Genomic DNA, 26,059 nt, shown 5'->3' on the forward strand with positions numbered 1-26,059 from the left:
TAAGAAAAAACAAGAGATTACTCAAATGCACTCCCAAGTGCCAAATTGTTTAAACATAACAATCATTCTCAAAACGAATTGAAAAACTGAGTCTTCCTCGTCAGATTACATCTCTAGGTGAATACATTCAAAAAATTACCAACTATAATGTAACCTAAGTCAAAAGAGTGCAAGCGGTGGTAAATTCACTGTCAAAAGAACCAACAAATAATCAGTCAGCGAATCGAATCACATGGCATAGATATATCATTGTAGCATGAATACAATTACAAATTATTGTAGAGTTGGGATGCAAAAAGTAAGCATTTTTATCTCAATACATGAAGGTGAGTTTGGCCGCCAACCATCAAAGAGAGAAAAGAGACGGTGGTTATACTTCATTTTCAAACTATTTTTGCAAATCAAAAGAGGAAAAATAAAAAAATAAAAATCATTGTAGGATCGAGGCCTCTCCAAATGCTTGCCTGTCTGATCTGAAACAAAAAGGCTAGCCTATTGAAAAAAATCTGTATAACCTCTGAAGTGGTCTGAATAGGGAGAATACTTGATATGCTAGGTTTGCTAAAACCCTACATATTCCATAGAGAACTAATGCCAAAAAAAAAAAAAAAAAAGGGAACTCATGAATCAGAGCAAAGTGACACTCTTATACACAGTGCAAAGCAAAATCATAATTACTCCACTTTTCTGAATAATATATAAAAGAGTTCAACCAGTAAGAGTATAGGAATCAAACACAATAAATCACTCAGATAAATACAAGGATTAAAACAACAATCACCTTCTATTGAGTCTGGCATGTATTTTGCAATTCGGTATTTCTACAACATTAAGAAAGGGGACAAAGAAAATAAATTAAGATTTGTGCAGGAAAAATAAAACCAGGTTACAAGCAACATCTAAACTTGTTAAGAAAGCTCTAATACCTGGAGATGACTTTTCACGTGAAAAATGGTCTATCCATCTGAGTCCATCAACTTCAGTATTGTCTTTGGCGTTGCCTCTACAGTCGATCATTAGAGAAATTGTCAGAAAACGATGGATTTCTTTCTTTTTGAATATTTTGACAAATCCTTTATCAAATTGCTTGCTTTCAGCACCCCCAAGGCGATTAACACACTCAACAAACTTCTCATGAAGATCCTGAGTCCACCTTATTCTTGTTTTACTTGAGATTGCTGCACTGGTTGAAGTCAATTTTAATGACAAAAATGAGGTAAACATGGCAATAATATTCCTACAAGATGTACTCAGTGGAAAATGTAGCACAAAATGAGATACTTTCACTTACTCCTGTTCTTTGTTGATGATTGCTCACGAATAGCAGCTAGATTTCAAATTAGCAGTGTTAGGGAGAGTAATATATGAGCATATGTAATTATATTTCAGATGTCAAACTAAAACAAACCCTTTAAGCATGGCTATTTTCAGAACATTAAAATAATTGGCCATGAAATAATTGTCATGGCCAATTGTTGAATATTGAAAAGCATAATTATCCTCCACCCTTTTAGCCAAGCTCATGGTATTGGTTCCATTACCTAGCTAAGATTATATATAAATATCACCTCGAATTAATTAACAATTTTTAATATGATGACGTAAGATTTAAGTATGTCGATGGTGTTAACCATCATCAACTAAGGAGGAAGAATTAAGATGACCACTTATAGTCAGGTGATAATGCAAAATTTTCAGTTACGCAAACATTCTCACTCACATTGTTTATACCAGTCCTTGTTCTCCATCAACCACAGGCACAAGGGGAATAAGGCACGGACAGAGGGAGATAATTTATGTACATTACCAACTATCACTTAGAAAATTTTAGTGAACATAGACTCAGAGTCTCACTCCATGACTGAGAATATTTAATGGTTTAAGACCTCAGACAGGGCACCCAACGCACCCAATCAATTATCAGAATTTGGCAGGGAATCTGACTATCAGAACCACTGCCCATTGCCAAGCATTAGAAAGCCAGTCAACATCATCAAAGCCCCAATTTTCCATCTCCAATCCTTTATCTAATCACCACCCCAACTGCATAAAGGTTTCTTTCTGCTGCTGAGGAGGGACTTCACTCACTACCCTCCCACTGTGTAAACATAAAAAGAAAGGCCACCAAAGGCCTCGGTACAAGACAGGTACAGCTAAGGAATAGTGCACTCAAAGGAACAAATCACCAAAGTGTTCCCAATATACATTGTCGAACAGTACTTAAATAATTGAACCTAGTTAAAAGGGTCCTATCATAAAAGATAATCTACTCAGAATCCAATAATGCACCTAAAACTAAAATTGCAGCAGTGTTACACTGCAAATTTGTGCTAAAACAAAAGCAGCATCAGCAAATTGTTCAGAATTAAGATGGATAGTTACACCACAGATGCTCAACACGCAAACACATGTTTATTATTGTAAAGACTGCAAGTGGAAGTAGTCCAGCATGTTTGACCAGCAAATAATTTTCCATAAAGAAAAAAGCTTAAAAGAGCATTTGAGTGGAATGCCTAGTAAGCACGAGGAACAAGGGTAGTAAATTTTCCAGTAAGGTTTAGGTTTAGGTTTACCAATACGAATTCACTCATAAACAGACCTACCCAATCAGCGAGAATCCGAGCTTTATTTGGAGTGCCAACACCAACAGCAACTAATTTCACACCCGCTGCATCAAATCTCTGTTTGCATTCTTTCAAAGCAGAAGCAAGTTCCCAACTGTGAAAGAAGAATGAGCAAAACAAATGACAAATCAAAACAAAGTCCAGCCTTTTCTGATAACAAATGAGAATAATACTACTGCAATCCACAATTACCAGCAAGGGCATCCAAAGTGCCTCAAAAGTGCAACAACAGCTACTCCTCGGAGAAAAATGGATTCATAAGCAACAATCTTAGCGTTTAAAAAAAAAATTTTAAAATAAAACGAAAAGAGTTCCCTATCATGCGTGATAACACGAAAATCAAATAACAAAATATTGTATGCTCATTCTCTGCTCTTTCTTTCGCTCTTTTTGAGAGAATCCGCCGTAAAGGTAAAAGGAAGAAAATATGAGAGAGAGAAATCTTTCTGGAAGAAGAGAGATGGAACAAGAGCACAACAACAAAAGAAAGGAAAATAATATCTCATTCTTTTGCTGCTATCAACAAGAGAGAGAGAGAGAGAGAGAGATAAATTACCTAAAATCCTCTCGGAGAAAGGGAATTTTGCTCCACTATGAGAAAAGGACCGTCCCTCTTCTTCCATCCGAGAACCTTCTATCCTCTTGGCCGTTTGATTGTGAGAGCTAAAGCAAAGCACAATCACGGTGAAATAATTTTTGGCACGGCTTTTCGCGCGTGAAAAAGAATTATTCCAGTGTTACCGACAACATCTAGTCGTTGCTGTTTTCAATTTTCTTTTTTTATGAAATTAGTGACGACAACTGATAGGTGAGCAATAACAACGACTTTTGGGTCGTTGCAAAAACTATGGTCGCTAAAGATAAAGCCTACTTACATATTTTACTAGAGACACATCGCGTTCAAGATAAATGTGACTAACTTTTGACCGCTAATGATTTCTAACATTATCACTCCAAAACTATAGACATTAGATTTATCCGAGAAAGTACCTTGTGTTACATATTCAGGTGACATGTAACTACTGCAACCAAGATTTAAGCTTTTTAGTATATAATGTAAGGAAGATAAAGTAGGGACATAACAATTTGACAAGGCTTCTTGCTACATAGAAATTGTCGTGCTTGTCTACTTACTATGTTCCAACAACACTTCTTGTGGTTATTGGATCATTGTCCCCCCACAAATTCTTGTTATGCCAAAGTTGGATATTTTTGGATTCATAAAGATATCAAGCAAGATGTTTCTTGCTTTCAAATCTCTAGGAATTATTCTCATTCTAGAGTGTATATGCAAATACACTATCCCTTAAACAATGCCATGAATGATAGTGTGTACCTCTTAGTCCAATCCAAAAGGCCCCTTTTTGTTAGATCTATAAAACATTTGTGTAAACAATTAGTACGTCCTTAAGTTACAAGTAAATATTTAAAGTATTACGAACAAATGAAAGAGATGAAGTATGACGAACCAAAGAGGTAATAGTCATAGCTTTCGTTAGGCATATATCCATAAACTACCATTTTTTCATCTCCGCTAACACAAAAGCCAAAAAATGAGAGGTTCCTGTGCTGGAGTTTGCCAATGATATGAACCTCATTCTTAAACTCCTCTTGTCCTTGCCTAGATACTCTAGACAACTATCTCTTAGCCCCCTCCGGGTAATGTTTCCTAAATTAGTGATACAAGAGAGAGCATTGAAACTTGTTAACAAAAGCACAATGGAAGTTGTAGTAGACCAAATCTTACCTTATTACAAGGCCAAAAGCACCTTCTCCAAGTTTATTTGTTGTGGCGCAGTTTCCAGTGGCCTCCAAAATGGACGCACATGCAAATTGTTTCACTTGAAATTGTATCCTATCAAACAAATTTTCTTTTTCGTCATTTTGATCCTCCCTTGTTGCACAAAATATTCATAGTTGAACCCAATACTTATATGGGTCTATAAATGATTTGATATTATATTTAGTAGCTAAAATCTTACCTTGAAGCTTTTTTCCAACATCAAAAGCTTCCCAACATGAAAACTAAAGCAACCACGGCTATTGCTGATATGACCTATATCCACCATGTTTGTTTTCAACTAGTGTCTCATAATCAAAAGTTTATGAATTATATTTAGTAAAAAATGTTAAAAAAGTTTGCGAAAAATGAAACAAACATTCAACTACATACAACTAGCCATCCAAAAGCCTATTGACAATAAGCAAATCTTAGAAGAAAAATTCAAAATACACATAAAGTCAGTTTTGATGACCTGGAAGATACCAAGTAAAAACCTTTGCAATATTCAGAATAAGCCACTAATTATTAAATAACGAACTCTCTATGTCTACATTGATCAAAACACTTCCATTCAATAAGCATGCATAAAATTTTCTTATATAGAATTTTCAGGGGTTTAGTTTCTATCTCTAATCCTCCTTAATCCTTTGCAATATTCAAAATAAGCTTTCTAGTTTCAAATTGAACCAATCCAATCAAAATTAAGTGAAAATGACTTAAAAAAATTGCAAATAAGGCTTGCTTACCAATTTCACGAACAAAATGTTTTTTTCTTGAGTGCCGGCTTTTTCTTCTACAAATTCACTTTTGTAGAAACGACATCCAATATCAATATTGGACACCATAAATGCATGAACAATCGCTCTTGCATTGATCCCAACAATCACTGAGGATCAAGCTCGATTTGTAATCCAGACGATATGCTTGTCTCTGAAAAGAACCCCTCTTTTGATTGAAGGGTTGATTACCATTGCTGCACTTGGTTGCATTTTACTTCACACAACCAGTGTACGAGGAATTAAAAAAACACGTGTTATCATCCAACGAAAGAAGATTTGCTTGATCATTAAGCAGCCCATCAAACTCCAAGACCCACATCGAAACATAATAATGCTCATCTGAAACAGAGTACATAAAGTGACTCTCATTTTCAGTGGTGACAAAAATGAAATTATAATTGACACCAAACTCGATCGAAAAATTTGGAAAGTGAGAATCATCCCCGATCCCACTAACCTAATATGTACGTCCTCGGTGACTCATAATCAGTTGTCCAGTTCCACTAGTTGTAGGGCTCTATTTGAGAGAAAAGTCACCTCCGTAGGCAGGGATTCAGCCACTTACCCATAAATTGAGCGTCGATTTTCACTTTGTTTTGAAATCTATTCCTAGTTTCATACCTAGTAGTAGTGTGTCAATAGGATAATCGAAGCTTTGACATAGAACCTTCATGATAGATCTATCGGGATTCACCTGTTTCACTATGAAATTGCCAGAATTTTCAGTAGTAGCGATGGAGTTTAGAGCTTAGCTATTAACATTCAACAGGATGGGGCTCCCTCCATCGTGCAGAATCTTCAACATTGTTTGCACCTATTGTCAGTGTTTTCAATGACAATAGGTGTGCATTGGTTAGCAAGCAAAACATTGTAATCATCGGGCCTATAAATTATTCCTAAATATGAAACACCATTCGGACCTTGTGATAAGCTTAATTGGAATTTGCCATTAGTAGAAACAAGCACCCCCTTGAGTGAAGAATCGCATTGCCCAATTTGATGGTGTCTGTTACCTGAGCATATGAAAGTTGGCAGCAACACCAACATGAGAAGAATGAGAGAAATATTGTTGTGAGGCTAGCCATTGTTGCTGGTTGTTTTTTTGGTGTTGATTACAAATATGCTTGCAGAATCTCGTGAACTTTTGAGTCAAATCCGTGGTCTTGCAATCATGTGAACATTTATCAAATGTTCACGTAAGCCCAAGACTACGGATTTGACTCAAAATCTCACGAGATTCTACAAGCATATTCGGCTCAAAAGGCTATATAATCTACTTTTGACTCACTTTAAAAAAAAAAAAAATTCACAACGTTGCGTTTCGAAGATGCTTTAAGGCCTTTAATGAAATGCCGGGCTTTGTAACCTGAGTAAGGGCATTAATGTGATGGGACTCTAGCCTAGCCCAATTGGTCGGGTTCTGGAGGCTTCTCTCTGGCTTGCCTGTTCCAAGCAAAGAGTTGATCCATACTACTTAAAAAATAAAGCCTTTAATGAAATGATGTTTGAATGAAACGTTCCGTTTCAATTGTCTTCTTCTTGAGTTTTGTCTTAACCTAATCTCTGCAACTTGTGCTCAAATATTCTGAATTTGAAACTAGAAAACGATAACAATGAATCGGGAATGGGAAGCAAAGTGAGTATCTTCTAAGACTTTCATCTCTATGTTAGGAAATCTTTGAAACTAGTATCCATTTCAAAGCCTTCCAAAAATATAAATTCTCTTAGCGTAGACAGCTTTACAAGTCCATGGTGAAAGTCTAATAAAATAAAAATGCTTCCTATCTCTAATCAAGCAGCAGTAAAACTCAAATGCTCCAAGCAAATACAAGTACACAATTTATATTGTTGCAAGAAGCGATTGAGGAGCTTGCCCCAAGACCTAGTGGCCCAGTGTGTGAGAGAGAGAGAGTCACAAGTATGCAATTTATACGGTTGCGAGAAGCGATTGAGAAGCATGCCCCCAAACCCAATGGACCAGTGTGAGAGAGAGAGAAATCGCTTCTCGCAACAGTATAAATTGCATACTTGTATTGGCTTGGAGCATTGAGTTTTACTGCTGCTTGATTAAAGATAGGAAGCATTTGTATTTGATTAGACTTTCACCATAGGCTTGTAAAGCTATCTATGCCAAGGGAATGTATATTTTAGGAAGTCTTTGAAATTGAAACCAGTTTCAAAGATTTCCTAAAGTATAAATGAAAGTCTTAGAAGATACTCACTTTGCTTCCCATTCCCAATTCATTGTTTTAGTCTTCTAGTTTCAAATTCAGAGGATTAGAGCACAAGTTGCAGAGATTAGGTTAAGACAAAACTCAAGAAGACAATTGAAACGGAGCGTTTCATTCAAGCGTCATTTCATTAAAGGCTTTATTTAAGTAGCATGGATCAACTCTTTGCTTGGAACAGGCAGGCCAGAGAGAAGCCTCCAGAACCCGACTAATTGGGCTGGGCTAGAGTCCCATCACATTAATGGCCCTACTCAGGTTACAAAGCCAGGCATTTCATTAAAGGCTTTAAAGCATCTTTGAAACACAACATTGAATTGTGACTCTTTTTTTTTTTCTTTTTTTCTTTTTTGTTAAAGTGAGTCAAAAGTAGATTATATAGCCTTTTGAGTCAAATATGCTTGCAAAATCTCGTAAGCTTTTGAGTAAAATCCGTGGTCTTGCGCTCACGTGAACATTTGATAAATGTTCACATGATTGCAAGACCACGGATTTGACTCAAAAGCTCACAAGATTCTGCAAGCATATTTGTAATCAATACCAAAAAAACAACCAGCAACAATGGCTAGCCTCACAACAATATTTCTCTCATTCTTCTCATGTTGGTGTTGCTGCCAACTTCCATATGCTCAGGTAACAGACACCATCAAACCGGGCAATGCGATTCTTCACTCAAGGGGGTGTTTGTTTCAACTAATGGCAAATTCCAATTAAGCTTATCACAAGGTCCGAATGGTGTTTCATATTTAGGAATAATTTACGGACCCGATGATTACAACATTTGGCTTGCTAACCGAGGCACACCTATTGTCAGTGAAAATCTGACACTAGGTGTAAACGGTGTTGAAGATTCTGCACGATTCAGGGAGCCCCATCCTGTTAAATGCTAGTAGCTAAGCTCTAAACTCCGTGACTACTACTGAAAATTCTGGCAATTTCATAGTGAAACAAGTGAATCCCAATGGATCTATCATGAAGGTTTTGTGGCAAAGCTTCAATTATCCTACTGACACACTATTACATGGTATGAAACTAGGAATGGATTTCAAAACAAAGTGAAAATCGATGCTCAATTCATGGGTAAGTGGTCGAATCCCAGCCTACGGATGTGGCTTTTCTCTCAAATAGAGCCCTACAGCTAGTGGAACGGGACAATTGATTACGAGTCACCGAGGACATACATATTGGGTTAGTGGGATCGGTGATGATTCTCACTTTCCAAATTTTTCGATCAAGTTTGGTGTCGATTATAATTTCATTTTAGTCACCACTGAAAACGCGAGTTACTTTATGTACTATGTTCTAGATGGGCATGATTATGATTCGATGTGGGTCTTGGAGTTTGATGGGCTACTTAATGACCAAGCAAATCTTCTTTCGTGGGATAGTAACACGTGTTTTTTTAATTCCTCGTACACTGGTTGTGTGGAACAAAATGCAACCAAGTGCAGCAATGGCAACCCTTCAATCAAAAGAGGGGTTCTTTTCAGAGACAAGCACATCGTTTGGATTACAAATCGAGCTTGATCATTAGTGATTGTTGGAATCAATGCAAGAGCAATTGTTCATGCATTTACGGTGTCCAAAATTGATACTGGATGTCGCTTCTACAAAAGTGAATTTGTAGAAGAAAAAGACGACAATCAAGAAAAATATTTTGTTCGTGAAACTGGTAAGCAAGCCTCATTTGCAATTTTTTAAAGTCATTTTAACTTAATTTTGATTGGATTGGTTCAATTTGAAACTAGGAAGCTTATTATGAATATTGCAAGGGATTAAGGAGGATTAGAGATAGAAAATAAACCCCTGGAAATTCTATATAGGAAAATTTTATGCATGCCTATTGAAAGGAAATGTACTGATCAATGTACACATATAGAGAGTCCGTTATTTAATTAATTAGTGGCTTATTCTGAATATTGCAAAGGTTTTTGCTCGGTATCTTCGGTCCATCAAAACTAATTTTATGTGTATTTTGAATTTTTCTTCGAAGATTTGCTTTTAAGTTTTTGCTTACGTGAACCTTACATTCTCAATAGACTTGTGGATGGCTAGTTGTATGTAGATTGAATGTTTGTTTCATTTTTAGCTAACTTTTTGAACCTTTTTAACTAAATGTACTTCATAAACTTTTGATTATGAGACACTAGTAGAAAACAACCATGGTGGATATAGGTCATATCAAAAGTAGCCGTGTTTGCTTTAGTTTTCATGTTGGAATGGTTTTGGTGTTGGAAAAAGCTTCAAGGTAAGATTTTAGCTACTAAATATAAGATCAAATCATTTATAGACCCATATAAGCATTGGGTTCAACTATGAATATTTTGTGCAACAGGGAAGGATCAAAATGACGAAGAAGAAAATTTGTTTGATAGGATACAATTTCAAGTGGAACGATTTACATGTGCGTCCATTTGGGAGGGCCACTGGAAACTGCGCCACAACAAATAAACTTGGAGAAGGTGCTTTTGGCCTTGTAATAAGGTAAGGTTTGGTTTACTACAACTTCCGTTGTGCTTTTGTTAACAAGTTTCAATGCTCTCTCTTGTATCACTAATTTAGGGAACATTACCGGGAGGGGGCAAGAGATAGCTGTCTAGAGTATCTAGGCAAAGACAAGAAGTGTTTAAGAATGAGGTTCATATCATTGGCAAACTCCAACCCGTGAACCTCGTCACATTTTTTGGCTTTTGTGTTGGCTGAGATGAAAAAATGGTAGTTTATGAATACATGCCTAACAAAAGCTATGACTATTACCTCTTTGGTTCGTCATACTTCATCTCTTTCATTTGTTCACATTACTTTAAATATTTACTTGTAACTTAAGGATGTGCTAATTGTTTACACAAATTTTTTATATATCCAACAAAAAGGGGCCTTTTGGATTAGACTAAGAGGTACACACTATCATTCATGGCATTGTTTAAGGGATAGTGTACTTGCATATACACTCTAGAATGAGAATAATTCATAGAGATTTGAAAGCAAGTAACATCTTGTTTGATATCTTTATGAATCCAAAAACATCCAACTTTAGCATAGCAAGAATTTGTGGGGAGGACAATGATCCAATAACCACAAGAAGTGTTGTTGGAACATAGTAAGTAGACAAGCAAGACAATTTCTCTATAGCAAGAAGCCCTGCCAAATTGTTATGTCCCTACTTTATCTTCCTTACATTATATACTCAAAAGCTAAAATCTTGGTTGCAGTGGTTACATGTCACTTGAATATGTAACACAAGGTACTTTCTCGGATAAATCTGATGTCTATAGTTTTGGCGTGATAATGTTGGAAATCAACACATAACCTCCAACTACCATCAGCTTTTCTTATCAGTAGGACAGGGGATGAAAATGGACTTTAGCTAAGTCTAATTACCCCTGATTGTAGCATATTCTTCACTAACGTTTCAATTTCTGTCTTCTGGTACAATGGGTAGCGGTATGGCCTTACACATATAGGTGGGGCACCTTCCAATAGAGTAATTTTGTGGTCATGGGTTCTAGGAGGAGGTAGACCAGAAGGTTCTGAAAAAATTTCAGAAAATTCATCTAGGAGTGTCTGAATTTGTGGAGAGGTTGGTTGAGGGTTGGATTCTATTTGGGCTGCCACTAACTGCAACAAGAATCCCTTCCTCTCAATTCTGCTTAGCCTACCAAATCTCCTTCCATCCTCCAAAATATGACCCGAAGGGCATAGCCCTTGCAACACTATCTAACACTATCTTCCTTTCTTTCAACCGGAAGGTTATAGTCAATTTGGAAAAATCCCATAGAATTGGACCTAAGGATCTTAGCCAATTGACTCCCAGCACAACATCACACCCACCTAAGGTAAGTAGGTAAAAGGAAATTTGGAAAGTGTTACCTTGCATGGTTAGTTGGGCTGCCCCACAAAATCCTGAGCAAGGTAGCTTCTCTCCATGAGCAACCATCACTAACAGCTTGCAACTCTCCTGTACAGCCAACTTTGCTCTCCTTGCCACCTTCGGGTCTATGAAGCAATGGGTACTACCCGTGTCTATGAGGATCACCACCGGCTAGTTGTGGATCTTTCCTTACACTCTCATAGTCTTAGAGGTGGGAGTCCCAGTGATAGCATTCAAGGAAATTTCCAATTGCTCATCCATCTTACTGCATAGCTCATCAATTTCATTTTCCAGCGGAGAGATTTTTGGAATAGAGGGCTCAGTTGCCACTTCTCTTTCAAACTCTACTCCTAATAGGTATATTTTTGGCTTTCTACATTTGTGTCCTGGGACCATTTATCATCACAAAAATAGCACAAACCTTTCTCTTTTCTCTCCCTCATCTACTGTTTGTTGATTCTTTGGATGGGTAATGTAGTTTTTCTAGGAAAGTTGGGGGAATTTGGGATGGAAGGCAAGGCTTGATTGCTGGGGGAAAATTGGAAACATGTGATACAGTTTTGTACCTTCTAATTTAGGACCCCTTCTACTTGAAGGCTTCCCTTTCCTCCTGCAACCTGCTGCTATGAGGGTACATGGCCTGAATATGGTCACTGTAATCCTTATCTCCTCCTTCAGTCCACTAATAAAACTACTAACCTTAAACTCCTCATTTATCCCTTGTATTTTGTTGGACAGGACTTCAAATTGGAACTGGTACTCCTCAACCGACCCTGTGTGTCTCATCTTTGTAAAGGCTGCTACTGGATCCTCAAACAAGGACGGGCCAAACCTCACGGTCAGAGTTCGGGTGAACTCTTCCCAAGATGTCAACGCTCCAAACTCCACCATCCATTGATACCACAGTAAGGCTCTTCTCTCCATGTAAAATGATGAAATAGTAATCCTTTGTTGGGCTGGAATTTAGTGAAACTCAAAGAACTGTTGCGCTTGACCGATCCAACCCGTGGGGTTGTCCCCATTGAACTTGGGAATATCCAGCTTAAGGGAACGCCTTGGAATACCTTCTTCAAAATTGTGATTCGCCCTTGCTGATTAGAAGACCCTTCTCCATCTTTTTCCCTTCTAGACAAGGATTCACAGCTAGAGGCTAGGGTGCCGAGTTGTTGAGTAATTTCTGTAAGCATTTTCTGGTGAACTTCTTGATATGTAGCTTGGTTAGCCTTAAGTTGACTTAAGGCCTCAAAGAGCTGGTTCATCTTTGTACCTTCTGCCATCCGAGGATCGGGTGGTTTGTGAAAGGAAATGAAATTGAACAGGTAGACCACTTCGAGGGGGTCTCGTCCTCCACACTTTGCTTTTGGGTTGCAAATTCAGAAGCTCTTCTCATTCACAAAGGCAATTAAATAAGAGTTACACTAATTGACCCATTAGTAACGGACCAGTTACAATCCTTATTTATTACAATTAAAACAGAAACATTACTGGCAGTAGCCAAAGGACACATTTATTTGATAAACACCTTAACAGTCATAGCACAACCACGTAACTGATCAAGGACACGTGGATCTCATGAAAATCAAGTAACAAATAAATCAACAAAAGAGTAATCTTCTTTGGAGCTGGTATTATAAAGTGTTTCTTTAATGAACTATTGGGCTTTACAGATAAGCAACAGAGTGAATCACAAAGAGACATGCATTATGCAAGCACACACAAAAAAAAAAAAAACTCTAACAAGATGCAAACAAAAAATTAAAAAGCAATTCAGACCTAAGACAGAGAGTGGTCTGAGAGAGAGCACCAGATTTGTGAGAGAATCATCAAAATTTTAAAGCACAAATAGATGTCAAATTAAAGCAAATTGAACAATAATTCATAAAAAATATCACAAAAATTAGAAAATTATTTGAAGTTGATCTCACCTAACCGAACCCAAACCGCCGTTGTCGGAGCCCAACTGCCGAATCTGTTGAGAGAGCTAGAGCTGGAGTCAAACCGCCGACGTTTTCTGAGCAAGACAACCCCCGGCAGAGACCACCACCTTCGTTTCTGGAGGGAGACAACCCCGCCGGCGTGGCGTCTTCAGAGCACTAAAACATCTTATTAGGAGACAAAGTAAGGATTTAAAATATAAAAATAAAAAAAAATAAAATAAAATAAAAAGTGTGGAAAATCTCAGCTATAAGAACCAATTCGAAGCAAAAATTTAAACTACAATTAAAATAACCCTACATTAAAATCCCAAATGATCAGAACAATTAAAAGAGAAAAATCCTTACTTCGTCTCCTACGAAAGGGCACCCATAGCCATCAACAACCCAAACCTGAAAACTCGATCTCTCAGACTCGTCTTCTCTCACTCTGTTCATCTCTACTCGCGGTTATAATAGCTTATTTGAGACTGAAACGGCTAATAAGAAACGGGATTGGTAGAAGAAATCGTCATTCGGTTTGGTGTTAGAGAATGAGAAAATTGAGAGGAATTTTGAGAGAAAATCAAGATAGCAAATCCTTTTTTTGATCTTTTTCTGTCAAAGAAGAGTGTGAAGAAAAAAAAAAAAGAAGTAAGGTATTTTTCTGGAGTAATGCTTGGCGCAATGGAAAAATCCGGGGGAAATCCAGAGTTGCCTATGTGGCCGTAGTTAAACCAACTACAGTTAGGTTTTTTTATTATTTTGTTTTTAAAGAAAAGATACTCAGAAGATGCTCTCTCTCCTTCCCTCCCTCCCTCGCTATCGTGTTGCATCAAAATATCCAATTAACATCTCTATATGAGAACTACATCTACATGTTACAAGTTTCAACATGGAAAAGAATCACTCCTTTGAATATAAAGTTTTCCTGTTAGAATGAAGGAATAACCTAAAAATACAAACAAGGTAAAAGACAATTACGTACACAGTGTAACAGAAAATTGTCTTCTCCTTTGCTATTGCTTTGGGTTGCCTCTCCAATAACCACGGTGTGTCAATACTTCCATCTCTTCTACCTCAAGCAAAATAAGTGTGCTTTTTTTTTTTTTTTTTTGGGTAAAACTTCACGTTAAGCAAATTGCAAACACCTGCTCACAGTGGTGTAGCAACATTTAAATATAATAGACACAAATGCTTGAAACTAAAGGGAATGGAGAAAGAATTGATCCAAAGGAGAATTAATGGGAAACCTCACTTCAGTAATCTGAAGGCAGGGGAGAACACTTACCAAAAAATCAAATTTCATTTCAAAATCATAACTTAAAAGCCCTAAAATTCTTACCCATTTTCGAAATCAAACAAAACAACCACCAATTGTAGATAAACAAACAAATCCAAACCCAAATCAAAACAAAAACCAAAGCAAACCCATTTAGGCAATTAAATCATAAATAAAGAAAAATCTAATCTTCATATAAAGGAAAAACCCATTTTCTTGCATTCACATGGGGAAAAAACTTGGTGGTTGAAGTGAGTTGGGTTGATTTTCTGTGGGTTTGTTTTGATCTTTCCTTTGATTTTTTCTATGAACTGAATGGGAAGCAAAAATGTTTCCTTTGGAGCAAGATTTTCCAACCAATTCAGTGAAGCAAAATCAAACTAGTGGAGCAAAAGAAACCCAGCCCCCAAACTTGCCCATTCGGCCATGACAGAAAGTTTCTCCCCATGCCCAATCGGTGCTCAACTGAAATACAAAGGAAAAAACAAATCATAACTAACTAAAATTTCATACCCATTTTCGATTTAGCAAACAACCCAAAGAAAACCCATTCAGTTCTTATAAAAAATCAAAGGAAAGATCAAAACAAAACCCACAGAAAATCAACCCAACTCACTTCAACCACCAATTTTTCGTCCATTTAAACAAAGCATAATAATATGATAACTTCAACAATTAAAAGAGAAGATAAGCTCACCCAGCAAAACCTCCGTCGGACCGAAACCCACCTTCGTTTCCAAACCCAGTCAACCGACGCCGGTGAGTTTCACCGTCACCGTCACCGTCTGAGAGAGAGACCTCAAAGAGGGGAAGAGAGAGCATCTGTGAGGGAGAGAGAGAGCCAAACCGCCAGCGTCTTCTGAGCAAAACCTCCGTCGGACCCAAATCACTTTTGTTTCCTAACCCAGTGAACCGACGCCGATGAGTTTCACCATCACCGTCTGAGAGAGAGAGAGAGCATCTGTGAGGGAGAGGGAGGGAGGGAGGGAACGCAATGGTGAGAAGGAAAAGAAAGAAAAACAATGACGAAGAAAGAGTCTGCTGCGTGGGAGGAGGAGAAAAAAAAGAAAGAAAGAAAAGAAAAGAAATATGTGGCGTGGGAATTGGGAAAAGAAATGGTGAGAGGAAAAGAAAGAAAAACAATGAGGAAGAAAGAGCTTGCTGCGTGGGAGGAGGAAAAAAAAAAAGAAAAACAATGAGGAAGAAAGAGCTTGCTGCGTGGGAGGAGGAAAAAAAAAAGAAAAAAAAAAAGAAAAGAAAAGAAAAGAAATATGTGGCATGGGAATCGGGAAAAGAAAAGAAATGATTAAGTGGGAGAGTGTGTGAGCTGTGTCGGACTGTCGGCCAAGTGGGAAAGAAAAGACAGAGAAGAAAAAAAAAAAAAAAAAAGAAAGAATGAAATTTAGACAGTTAGACTAGCTTTGTTAATAAAAAATGGCCACCCTAGTGGTTCGAACCCACAACCACAAGGTTATGAGCCTTATGCTTTAGTGTCCTACCCATTGAATTAGACTGTTTTTGTTAATAGCCTTCCCCCATACCGGTTCTTATCGGTTAAAACAGTTAACCGATAACAAATGGTTAACCGAACCGGACCAATAAGAATTTCGGTACAAAATTTTTAACCGATAAGAATATCGGTTAAACGGTTACAGTTAATATTGGTTTGGTCGAAGCCGGTAGACAGTTGGTTAAACGGTTAACGGTTAATCTGTCCACCCCTAGAGGGAAGGAGAGAGAGCGTCTTCCGAGTATCTTTTCATTAAAAAACAAAATAATAAAAAAAACCTAACTGTAATTTGGTTTAACTACAGCCACAGAGGCAACTCCGGATTTCCCCCTGATTTTTCCATTGCGCCAAGCATTACTAAATTCTGTTGAAGAAAGAGTGAAGAAGTTGTTGGAAACGAAAACAAAAAAAAAAAACAAAAAGAGAGCTAAAATACCTAAAAAACCAGCAAAATATCTTATTCATGTGAAACGCAACAAGGACAAACTTGTAATATGGCGCTATCAAAGTTAAGTAAGAATGTCAAAGAAGAAGGAAGAATGTCCGGAGTGGAAGATAAGAAAAGAGGGGTGAATTATCCAAAAACCCAATCAAATATTTAATACATCTGAAGACTAACGAGGACAAATTGGTAACCTCATGCAATAGGACAGAAAAGCCCATTGAAAAAAATGCTCTTCAATAAACAAAAGGGTAGTAAGGTATTTTGCAATTTAAAGGCCTAAAAGACAAAATAACCCCAGACAAAAATCTTTAACTCTTTTACAACAGGAAGGGTACAACAGTAATTAAAACACTTAAAAGACAAAAAAGCCCACCTAAATTTTTTAAGTCTTCAGATTAAAGAAGGACCAAAAATGTCTTTTAATCATCAAACAAAATTGGCACTATTCCTGTGGAATCGGTGCTTGTTTATAGCTTTAGGTAAAGACTAGTTAGGAGGCACATGCTTGGTTCCTTTATTCGATAATAATGAATGGGATTAGGATCCCCTACAATTTCTTTAAAATTTTAGATTCTTAAATTATGCACTTTTAGCTATTTTTAGGCATTAAAACGCCTGAAAAATGTCACATATTAAAAATGTAGTATATTACAATTGAAAATTAAGTATATTTTCATTAAGTCCTCGCTCTCTATGTTGTAAAAAAGTTTTAGGCACAAAAGTGTCTTTTGATTTTATGAATAAGAAACGTTTCTATAAAAGTGAAAATAAAGCCTTTAAAAAGAAAATTCTTTATGGTTATCTCAATTAACACGCCACATTTTCAATAGGTATCATTTTTCAAGCGTTTTGATGCTTAAAAATGGCATAAATTACGTAATTTGAGAATCTAAAATTTTAAAGAAATTGTAGGGGATCCTTATCCTAATGAATGTAGTTTGATAATAATGAATGTAGTGTATGTCAATAGCATATGCAAAAAGTATTTACAACATAAAATTAATACCTAAATCCTTATACAAATACATTCAAATTCTTAATAATTCAATAGCATATCATTACAGAAGTGAATGGATATTATATACATCAAAGCATATAAAAGAAAATAAAACCACACTGACAAGAAATAAAACACTCAATTAAATATTTATAGAAATTATAAAAACATAAACAAAACAAAGAAAAAGAAAAAGAAAATTAAAGTAAACAACAACAAAATAAAAATTGCAGCATCAAATCTCTGCAAGCACATCTGAAGCATACAAAAGCAAAGTGCAGTAACTCCACTCTCTGGATCCCTAGATATCTTTGATACACCACAAAACCAAAAAAAAAAAATTTGTCAGAAACCCATACAAGCCCACAAAAAAATATCAAGCACATAAATAAACACTAAAAAAAACAGAAATTAATTTTTTTTATTTTTATGAATCAATCCAAGAACCGCACCAAATCTCTGTTAAACACATGTTCTAAAACTGAAGTACACAAAAGCAAACTAACAAAAAAAAAAAAAAAAAAAAAACCACCAAAAATGTTATCAAGAACCCTTCAAACAAAACCTCAAAAAAAAATGTCAAAAACCCATACAAACCCACCAAAAAAATCATCAAGCACATAAATAAACACTACCCTTATGAATCCTTACAAAAATAAACACAACAATAAAAAAATCAAGTTTTTTTTTTTTTTTTTATGAATCAACTCAAGAACCGCACCAAATCTCTGCTAAGCACATGTTCCAAAACTGAAGCACACAAAAGCAAACTAACCAAAAAATACTCACCAAAAAAATTATCAAGAACCCATACAAAAAAATTATCAAAAAAATATACATACCCATACCATGACAATAACTTCCTCTCTTGATTCTTTGATACACCTAGGTAAGGATTCATAAAAAAAAATTGATTTTTTTTTGTAATGTTTATTTATGTGCTTGATGATTTTTCTGGTGGGTTGTGTATGGGTATGGGTTTTTGACAATTTTTTAGGTGGGTTTTGTTTCAAACAGGTGTATCAAAGAGGTAAGGATTCTAAAATAATAATAATAATAATGTTTATTTCTGTGCTTGATTTTTCTGGTGGGTTTTCGACAAATTTTTTATGAATCAAGGATTTTGCTAAATTAAAATTGAAACTACAATGAAAATTACCCTAAATTAAAATCCCAAATGATCAGAACAATTAAAAGAGAAAAAATCCTTACTTTGTCTCCTACGGAAGGGCACCCATAGCCATCTCATGAGATTTATTATTTTGAAAAGTGTGTCACCAATTCATGAGATGGTGACACATCATTTGGGAACCAAATTTTGAAAAGCAAATTTAAAATGTGTAGTATTTATCAAAGAAAATACAATGAGGTGCCGGTGTGAAAGGGTAAAAGTGGAGTAGTGGAGTAAAAGAAAAGAAATTATAAAGAGAAAGTAAAGGGTGGTGAATGATGGTGAGTCGGTGACTGGTGGGAAAAGTTGAGGAAAAGAGAAATTACATGGTGGGAAAGTGGAGTAGGTGGTTTATAATTACATATGGGTGTGCGTGTGAGGAATAAGAACAAAACACACCAAGAAAATCATCAGGCAGATGTTAGGGAAAATGGGGGGAGGTGAAATGGTTTTGGATGAGATGTAGGAGATAATGCAACCAAAAGACAAAAATGTCCAAATAACTTTTCAAATCCTTTTCATTCAGGAAGGTCAAAATAGACATTTACCTCTCAAACAAAACAAAAAATGTTTTGTTGTGACCAAACAAACCCCATCAGCTTAAAGTATAAGGAGAAGAAATTGAGGGCACAAACGTCATTTCATCACCCAAGCAAAATACACAAAACTACACATGATTCCTCATCAAATCAACCGAGAGTCCGCAAACCATTGAACGGCAAAATGGTCTTTTAATATCAAAGAATTTCAAATGCATAGAGGCTTTTTAAGTATAAAAAGAAATATTAAAGAATTTCAGATGCATGGAGTTTTTTTAAGTACTAGTTGGGATGGCACGTGCAATGCACGTGCTTGGTTCCCTGTGTTATGTATCATTATAATTGTTAACATTATAATTTTAATATCATACATATATTATAAAATATATTTAATATCTAGATTATTAAAAAGTATATATGGATTTAAAATTTAAAAAAATAAAAAATAAAAAATAAAAAATAAAAAAAACTATAAAATTAAGTAAATATGATATACCAAATGAATTCAAATTACACCAAGGGATGCCACCCATCTATGCGAGAGAGAAGAAACAAACAAAACAAAAACAAATATTAAAAAAATAAAAATAAAAATATAAAATATAAAAAGAGTAGAAAAGTGTTTAAAGAGCATAAATCCATCAGAGTATCCATGACTTTATAACAAAATAGTTTTGGCACTAGTAGCACCAAATATCATTGGTTACACGCGAAACATGACCATATGTCACAACTAATTATTAATCAACAATCAAATCTTTCTTTTTGATAGAAAAATTATGTAATACCTGTAATTCTGTTACAAAGCAAACCTAACATACAACAATGACCATCCCATGAAATTATAAGATTGCAAAAGAATGCTGAGTCACAACAAAATGGATAAGGAGGAACTTTGTGCATACATGGTATGTAACTAAGCTACATTAGTATGCTGCTTTACTGATTTACAAAACAAAAAAACATCTACAGTCAAATTCAAGGCCGCTTCTTTCTCCATGGATTACGAAAAAGCCATTAATTAATGATTTCGATTCATGGCTAGAAAGATTGTACATAGAAGAGTAGCAGAAGTATAAGCAAACAAACATATTGACAAGCAATACCCTTTTTCCGAGCTGGATGACCGGAACTTTTTCCCAATATGCTCTTGAAATCCAACTCCAATTCATTTTCTGCTTTCACAAGAAAAAATACCATCATTGCACTTAATAGCACACGTGAATATGGTAAAATTCATTACAAATCTCTGTAAGATTCACCAGGCAATAAGGTGGAGAACTAAAAAAGGAAAAGAAAAAAACTACTACTTTTCAAATTGAGAGAAAACCAATGAAATTACTCGTGTGTTTTCTTCCCTCATATAGGCGTTTAGGGAGGTGCAAGAACCCTTTTGCAAAATCAAAACCCCATGTTAATACAGGTCCCCATCTTAAAGAAAAGGGGGAAAAAACTTTAGACAAGGTTAGCATGCATATAAATAAAGAGGAAGGCATACAGAAACTGTGCCATAAAAACTCTTAGATTGCTCACATAATTTAGCAATGGAAGATATTTTTCTTCGCAGCACAATTAACACCTTAATATTCCCACAAGAAAACATAAGGCGATAGAGTATCATCCATCATAGCAACAAACAATAACATCATCCACTACTCGGTGCACATTGCTATTAATATATTTTTAATTTGTTATGAAGTGTCTAAAAATCCCAAATCATATATTGCTGAAAGCTTATATATAGATATTACAATATTGGAAAATGTGAGAATAAGTTGAATATAGAATGAACTTCATAACTGTTCCAATGTCGAACAATAGCCGAGGTATAAATTATATGATGGGAAATAAAATCACGTTAGAAGTGTAATATCACCAAAAGTAAGATATTCTATACAAACTTGTGAGTATAGGGACAAAAAAAAAAAAAAAAAATACCTGTCATGAAGGTTTAAACCATGTCCTCACAAAATAAATCAACACGGGATCATTTACAGCAAACAAAAACCATCTTTGTTTGGCCTCTCCAACATTTCATGATATGACCAAATCAAGTCATCACGTTCTGTGTTCACAAATCAAAATTATGACGTAGCAAACCACAATCAGTTGAAATTTATAGTTTTTTCTTAGCTTAACAAGGGAAACTTGCTTCTAAATCATAAACATAATCAACAAATTATGAGTATTCTAATTCGGAGAAAGGAAGAATTAGTGTGTTGGGGCTTGCAAAGAAGAAGCAGAAGGAAGAAAACTCACTGTGGGGGATCAAAAGTCCTCACAAACAATGACCTGCAATTTCCACATGTGAGAAACACAAATATATGAATAACACCATATGCTAGACTATTGTCAGAAGGCAAATTTGCATTTAAAATCAACATCATTCTTCCACCCATTTTTCTTTTTCATAAATATTCTTGCATGGTATGCCATTAGTGAAATGATATTTATGCAATATTTGGAACTATTTATCCCAATAATGGGGAAGAAGAAACAGAAGCCAAGAGAAAATTGCTTATGCATCCAACTTTGACGTTTATAGCAGATTTCCTCCAAAGAGTTGCTTCAAGATTTATATATTTCATATAAGTGTAACTTTTTACGAGCATTGCAAATAATTCCAAACTTACTGCCAGTGATGGCATCATGGCAGAACGAAGAAACTAAAATAAATTGCGGTGACAAAGTTAAATTTACACATCAATTTCCTATATTTTCCTTATATTTCTTTCTAATCTAAAAAAGAGACCATGAAATAAATAAAAGGAATAAACCATGGATTCAATTTAAAATACTCCAATAAAAGAAAATAGACCATGGGTTCAATTTTTCAAAAATAATAAACCCATAGCACGAGATGAATTTACAAAAGAAATTTGTAAAAAATGTATTTTAAATTGATGTTAATTTAGTTCGAACGAAGAAACTAAAATAAATTGTGGTGACAAAGTTAAATTTACACATCAATTTCCTATATTTTCCTTATATTTCTTTCTAATCTAAAAAAGAGACCATGAAATAAATAAAAGGGATAAACCATGGATTCAATTTAAAATACTCCAATAAAAGAAAATGGACCATGGGTTCAATTTTTCAAAAATAATAAACCCATAGCATGAGATGAATTTACAAAAGAAATTTGTAAAAAATGTATTTTAAATTGATGTTAATTTAGTTCATCAACTCAAGCCAACACTATCAAGAAAGGAGAGCCCTAGTATCAAGATGAAAGCATTGGATCTTATTAAAAAAAACACACACACACACAATCTACAAGGCACTTCCAGTTTGCCCTTTCCACTCAGCGTCAACGTCCTCTTCATCGCTTATCAGAACATGCAACGAAAAATGCTTACAAGCATTACATCCAGTTCATCAAGTTATGCTAGAACAACTCCACGTAGATAACTAAAAAAACCTTGTTCTCTTTGTGAAATTTTTTTTCTTTCATATAATTAATTCTATTTAATTTCATGGCTTGTTTTAATTTTTTTTGAAGATCAAAAAATTTAGAAGCACCCAAAGAAAAAGGAAAGAAACAGACCACCCAAAAATTACTAAAAAAACAGACTACCCAAAACTTACAAACAAAATCAACCACCCAAAAAAAAAAAAAAAAAAACCCAACCACAAGCAATTTCGCCACCCGCAAGCAATACACAACTTGAAACATACAATATTTCTACTACCCATTATCCCTAAAAGACGGTGGCTTTGGGCAGTGGCTATGGTATTATTAGATAATTCTTCTACTCACATTATCTTCAGCATAAATAGTCGCTGGAACAAGATTATATGATGAAAATTCAATGAAATTAGAGCTCTCCCCGCCAATGACAACATTCACAATCTATCAAATCCTAAAAAAGATGCATTCTCTTCTTATAATAAACCAATATTGAGCCATGAAAGAAAAAACCTTAGTGAAAATAATAACATAACAACAAAGCTATGTACTAAACCAAACCATAAGCGCCCAAACTTCATTTACAACAACCAAACTCAACATGGCAGGCCCTATACAAAAGCAGGATAACCCCAACTTCCCTATAGAGGCGTGCTCCCCTTCACTAAATTAATTCCAAATAATTGCATTCACAAACCCGTCTTATAGAGCTCTAACATTCCTTCCAATTCCACACTATTCAAAAAGAACAAACCCCCAAAATTATAAGACCCTCCTAAGCACTCATAACCTGCCCTATTTACACTATTTATTTAGAAAATCCCTCAAGCAAGAGAACAACAAGGCAACCCCCACAAGGTTCAATCATGATATCTTCTAGTCTTCAGCATCAAATAACGCAAACCAACGACTTAGAACTCATTTACAAAGATTAAGGCAAGTTCAACAAAGAAGTTTGTAATATTCAACCTCATGGAGGTCCAGTCATCAGAAGCCCAAAATCAAGAAAACTAACATCCAGTAAAAAGGTTAATTAATTTCAAATAAATCTATGACCCAGTCGGGTTCAGAGCTACTCGGCTTGACAAAGATATGTAGAAAACGAGGATCCATCTATCTATGCGGAAAAGGAAATGACCAAACTCAAAAATGGATTTGCAAAAAATAAAAGAGCGAGCTTGCAAAATTTGGAATCCAGATGGTTAATAGACCATAACCTTTTATATATATATATATATATATATATATATATATATATAAACATCATTTATAAGAAATAGATCATAACTTTCTTTGAAACAAAACCTGGTACGAGTATGTATAGTGTATATTAAGACAAAGATGAAGATGAATAGACAATTAACATACCATAATCAGAGACCTAATGATCGCTCAAAGAGTGACATAGCGATTGCCTGTTGAAGAGGCACTGCGAGATTTTGAGAAGAACAGCTGCTCCTTCTCACCGATGGCTAAGAACTGATTTTTTTGCCCTTTCATCTTTGTCTCGCTCTCTCTTCAGCGACCGAAGCACGAGATTTCTGGCCGAAAATCCAGCCAGCCTTCAACCTCTCTCTCTTCATCTCTCTTCATCTTTGAGTGAAAAGGAAAGAGAAAAAAGAAGAGGTGAGACTGTGAGTGTCGGTAGTGGAGAAGGAAAGAGAGAAGAAGAAGAAGAAAAAGAAAGGAAAGAAAGTGGGGGGGGGGGGGGTGGTGGGGGGTTTGGGTACGCATGCGTGCGGTGCAGAAATAGTAGTTGTGTATACTGAAAGACAAAACTAACCTTTGTCTTATATAACTATTATGAAGAAAGATAAAGTGCAAATAGTAATTAAGACAACCAAAAGACGAAAATAACCTTTCTTGATTTAAGCATGACGAACAAACAAAATGGGTAAAATTGTACAGATAATTGCGTATAGTGAAAGACAAAAATAACCTTGTCTTATATAACTACGATGAACAAAGATGAAGGGCCATATAGTAATTAAAACAACCGAAAGACGGAAATAACCTTGCTTGAGTTAAGCATGAAGAACAAAGAAAGTGGACTAAAGTGTATTTTCCTTATCAAACAAAAGTTACTATTTTGTTGTGCATTGGCTATTTTTTATGTATAAAGATAAAGAGATAAATATATGCCATTAAAAGTCTCTCACAAGATTCCACGTAATTATTCAAATATTTTCATGGATTCTACAAATTAAAATAATAAACGAATAAATGGTTATGCCACTGAGACCGGCCATTTTTTTGGCATAAATATTAATTCAACTCAACAAGCTAGATTTATATGATATGTTTTTGCTAAACAACTTTTATATTGTTTGATTAATGTTGTAGTTAATCATTTTAAAGTATCTAAGTATTTTTCTAAGATTAACATTTGGTTTGGTATCAGATTAAATTATTACTTATGTTAAAAGTTTAAGCTAATAAAAAAGATGAATCTAATCATTTAATTAATATTTTAGACAATATCTTTTTGATTAGTTTAAGCTTTTTAGGATAAAAATGCTAAGAAATTGATAGCATTTATATCCCTGCAGTTCTTATGCAAAAGCTATCTATGTATGCACGAAAGTTGTTACAATAAGGAAAAGTTTGATGAGTGAAAAAGAGAAGTAGCTTTACATCAAAGCAAAAAAAAAAAAAAAAACCGACGTGCGTTTCATTCATTGCCATGGCCCATGGGAGCCGCTGCTCTTTCAATAGACAAATCCGTTGTATTATGTCCTGTTGGTACTCGTTCTTGCTACTCTTGTTGACATAATTAATCATGCTAATCCCGAAACTAGTTTATTTATTTAACTGATTTTCTACTATTATTTACAAGTTATGTTATTGTTTTAATGATCATATATACATCAAATCAGATTCTTTTTTAAAAAAAAAATTAAAATTAAAATTAAAATTCTTTACAGAAGATGAAAGGTTGACCTGTTTGTCTGTAAAAAAAAAAAAAAAAAAAAAAAAAAAAAAAAGCCATTTACAAATAATTAGATTCTTTAAAGATTTAAGGAAAACGAAAAATCAAATTATTATTACATCATGAAATACCCTAATAATTTTGGTTTCAATTTGTTCATCTTTTCACTTAACCCTCTTAAACTTTTATTATTTTTGCAATCACGTTTAGTATATTCAATTTTAAAAAGTTTGTAATATCACACATCCGTTTTAGGATTTTCGGAGGCCTTATAAATTTTCAAAATATTATTTTTTTAAAAAAAAAATTGTTCAATTAATGCAAAATTATAAACGTCATTTCATACATTTTTTGTCCGATTTAACCTCAATTAACTCTAATGAGATGATATGACATTGTAAACTTTTTAAAGTTTGATATATTAAACGGAGAGTTTTTAAACTTTGAGGAAATAATTATAAAAGTAATGAAATTTTAGATGGGTGGATTGGCCACCCACCAAGGCCAAATCAAATTTATTTATTTTTTTATTTGGCTCTTGGGGGTGGTCGGACCACCCCCCAGCCCCAACTTGGATGG

The 26,059-nt window shown here is 35.0% G+C and overlaps 1 protein-coding gene across 11 annotated transcripts; it reads right to left on the reverse strand.

The window, feature by feature from the left end:
• On the reverse strand, nucleotides 1–24,219 carry LOC132187299 (uncharacterized). 11 transcript variants are annotated; one of them, XR_015911363.1, is made up of 11 exons: nucleotides 23,920–24,216; nucleotides 21,402–21,434; nucleotides 21,081–21,207; nucleotides 20,249–20,317; nucleotides 15,178–15,421; nucleotides 13,568–14,945; nucleotides 13,211–13,378; nucleotides 2,604–2,718; nucleotides 927–1,178; nucleotides 782–821; nucleotides 1–188 (listed from the first exon to the last, which is right to left on the reverse strand). XR_015911363.1 is itself a non-coding variant. In XM_088512930.1 (11 exons), exons 3-6 carry the CDS (start codon nucleotides 21,085–21,087, stop codon nucleotides 14,942–14,944), a joined length of 324 nt encoding a protein of 107 aa, XP_088369056.1. In that variant the 5' UTR covers nucleotides 21,088–21,207; nucleotides 21,402–21,434; nucleotides 23,920–24,219; the 3' UTR covers nucleotides 1–188; nucleotides 782–821; nucleotides 927–1,178; nucleotides 2,604–2,718; nucleotides 13,211–13,387; nucleotides 13,568–14,941. The 11 variants fall into 11 exon arrangements, 7 of the variants coding, with proteins under 7 accessions (XP_088369056.1, XP_088369052.1, XP_088369055.1 ...); XM_088512930.1 differs by having other exon boundaries at nucleotides 13,211–13,387; nucleotides 23,920–24,219; XM_088512926.1 differs by lacking the exon at nucleotides 13,568–14,945 and adding an exon at nucleotides 1,292–1,327 and having other exon boundaries at nucleotides 13,211–13,387.
• Between the last annotated feature and the right edge of the window lie 1,840 nt (nucleotides 24,220–26,059).

Source organism: Corylus avellana, chromosome 2 (assembly GCF_965113065.1).
Source record: "Corylus avellana chromosome 2, dhCorAvel1.hap1.2, whole genome shotgun sequence".
Lineage (NCBI taxonomy): Eukaryota > Viridiplantae > Streptophyta > Magnoliopsida > Fagales > Betulaceae > Corylus > Corylus avellana.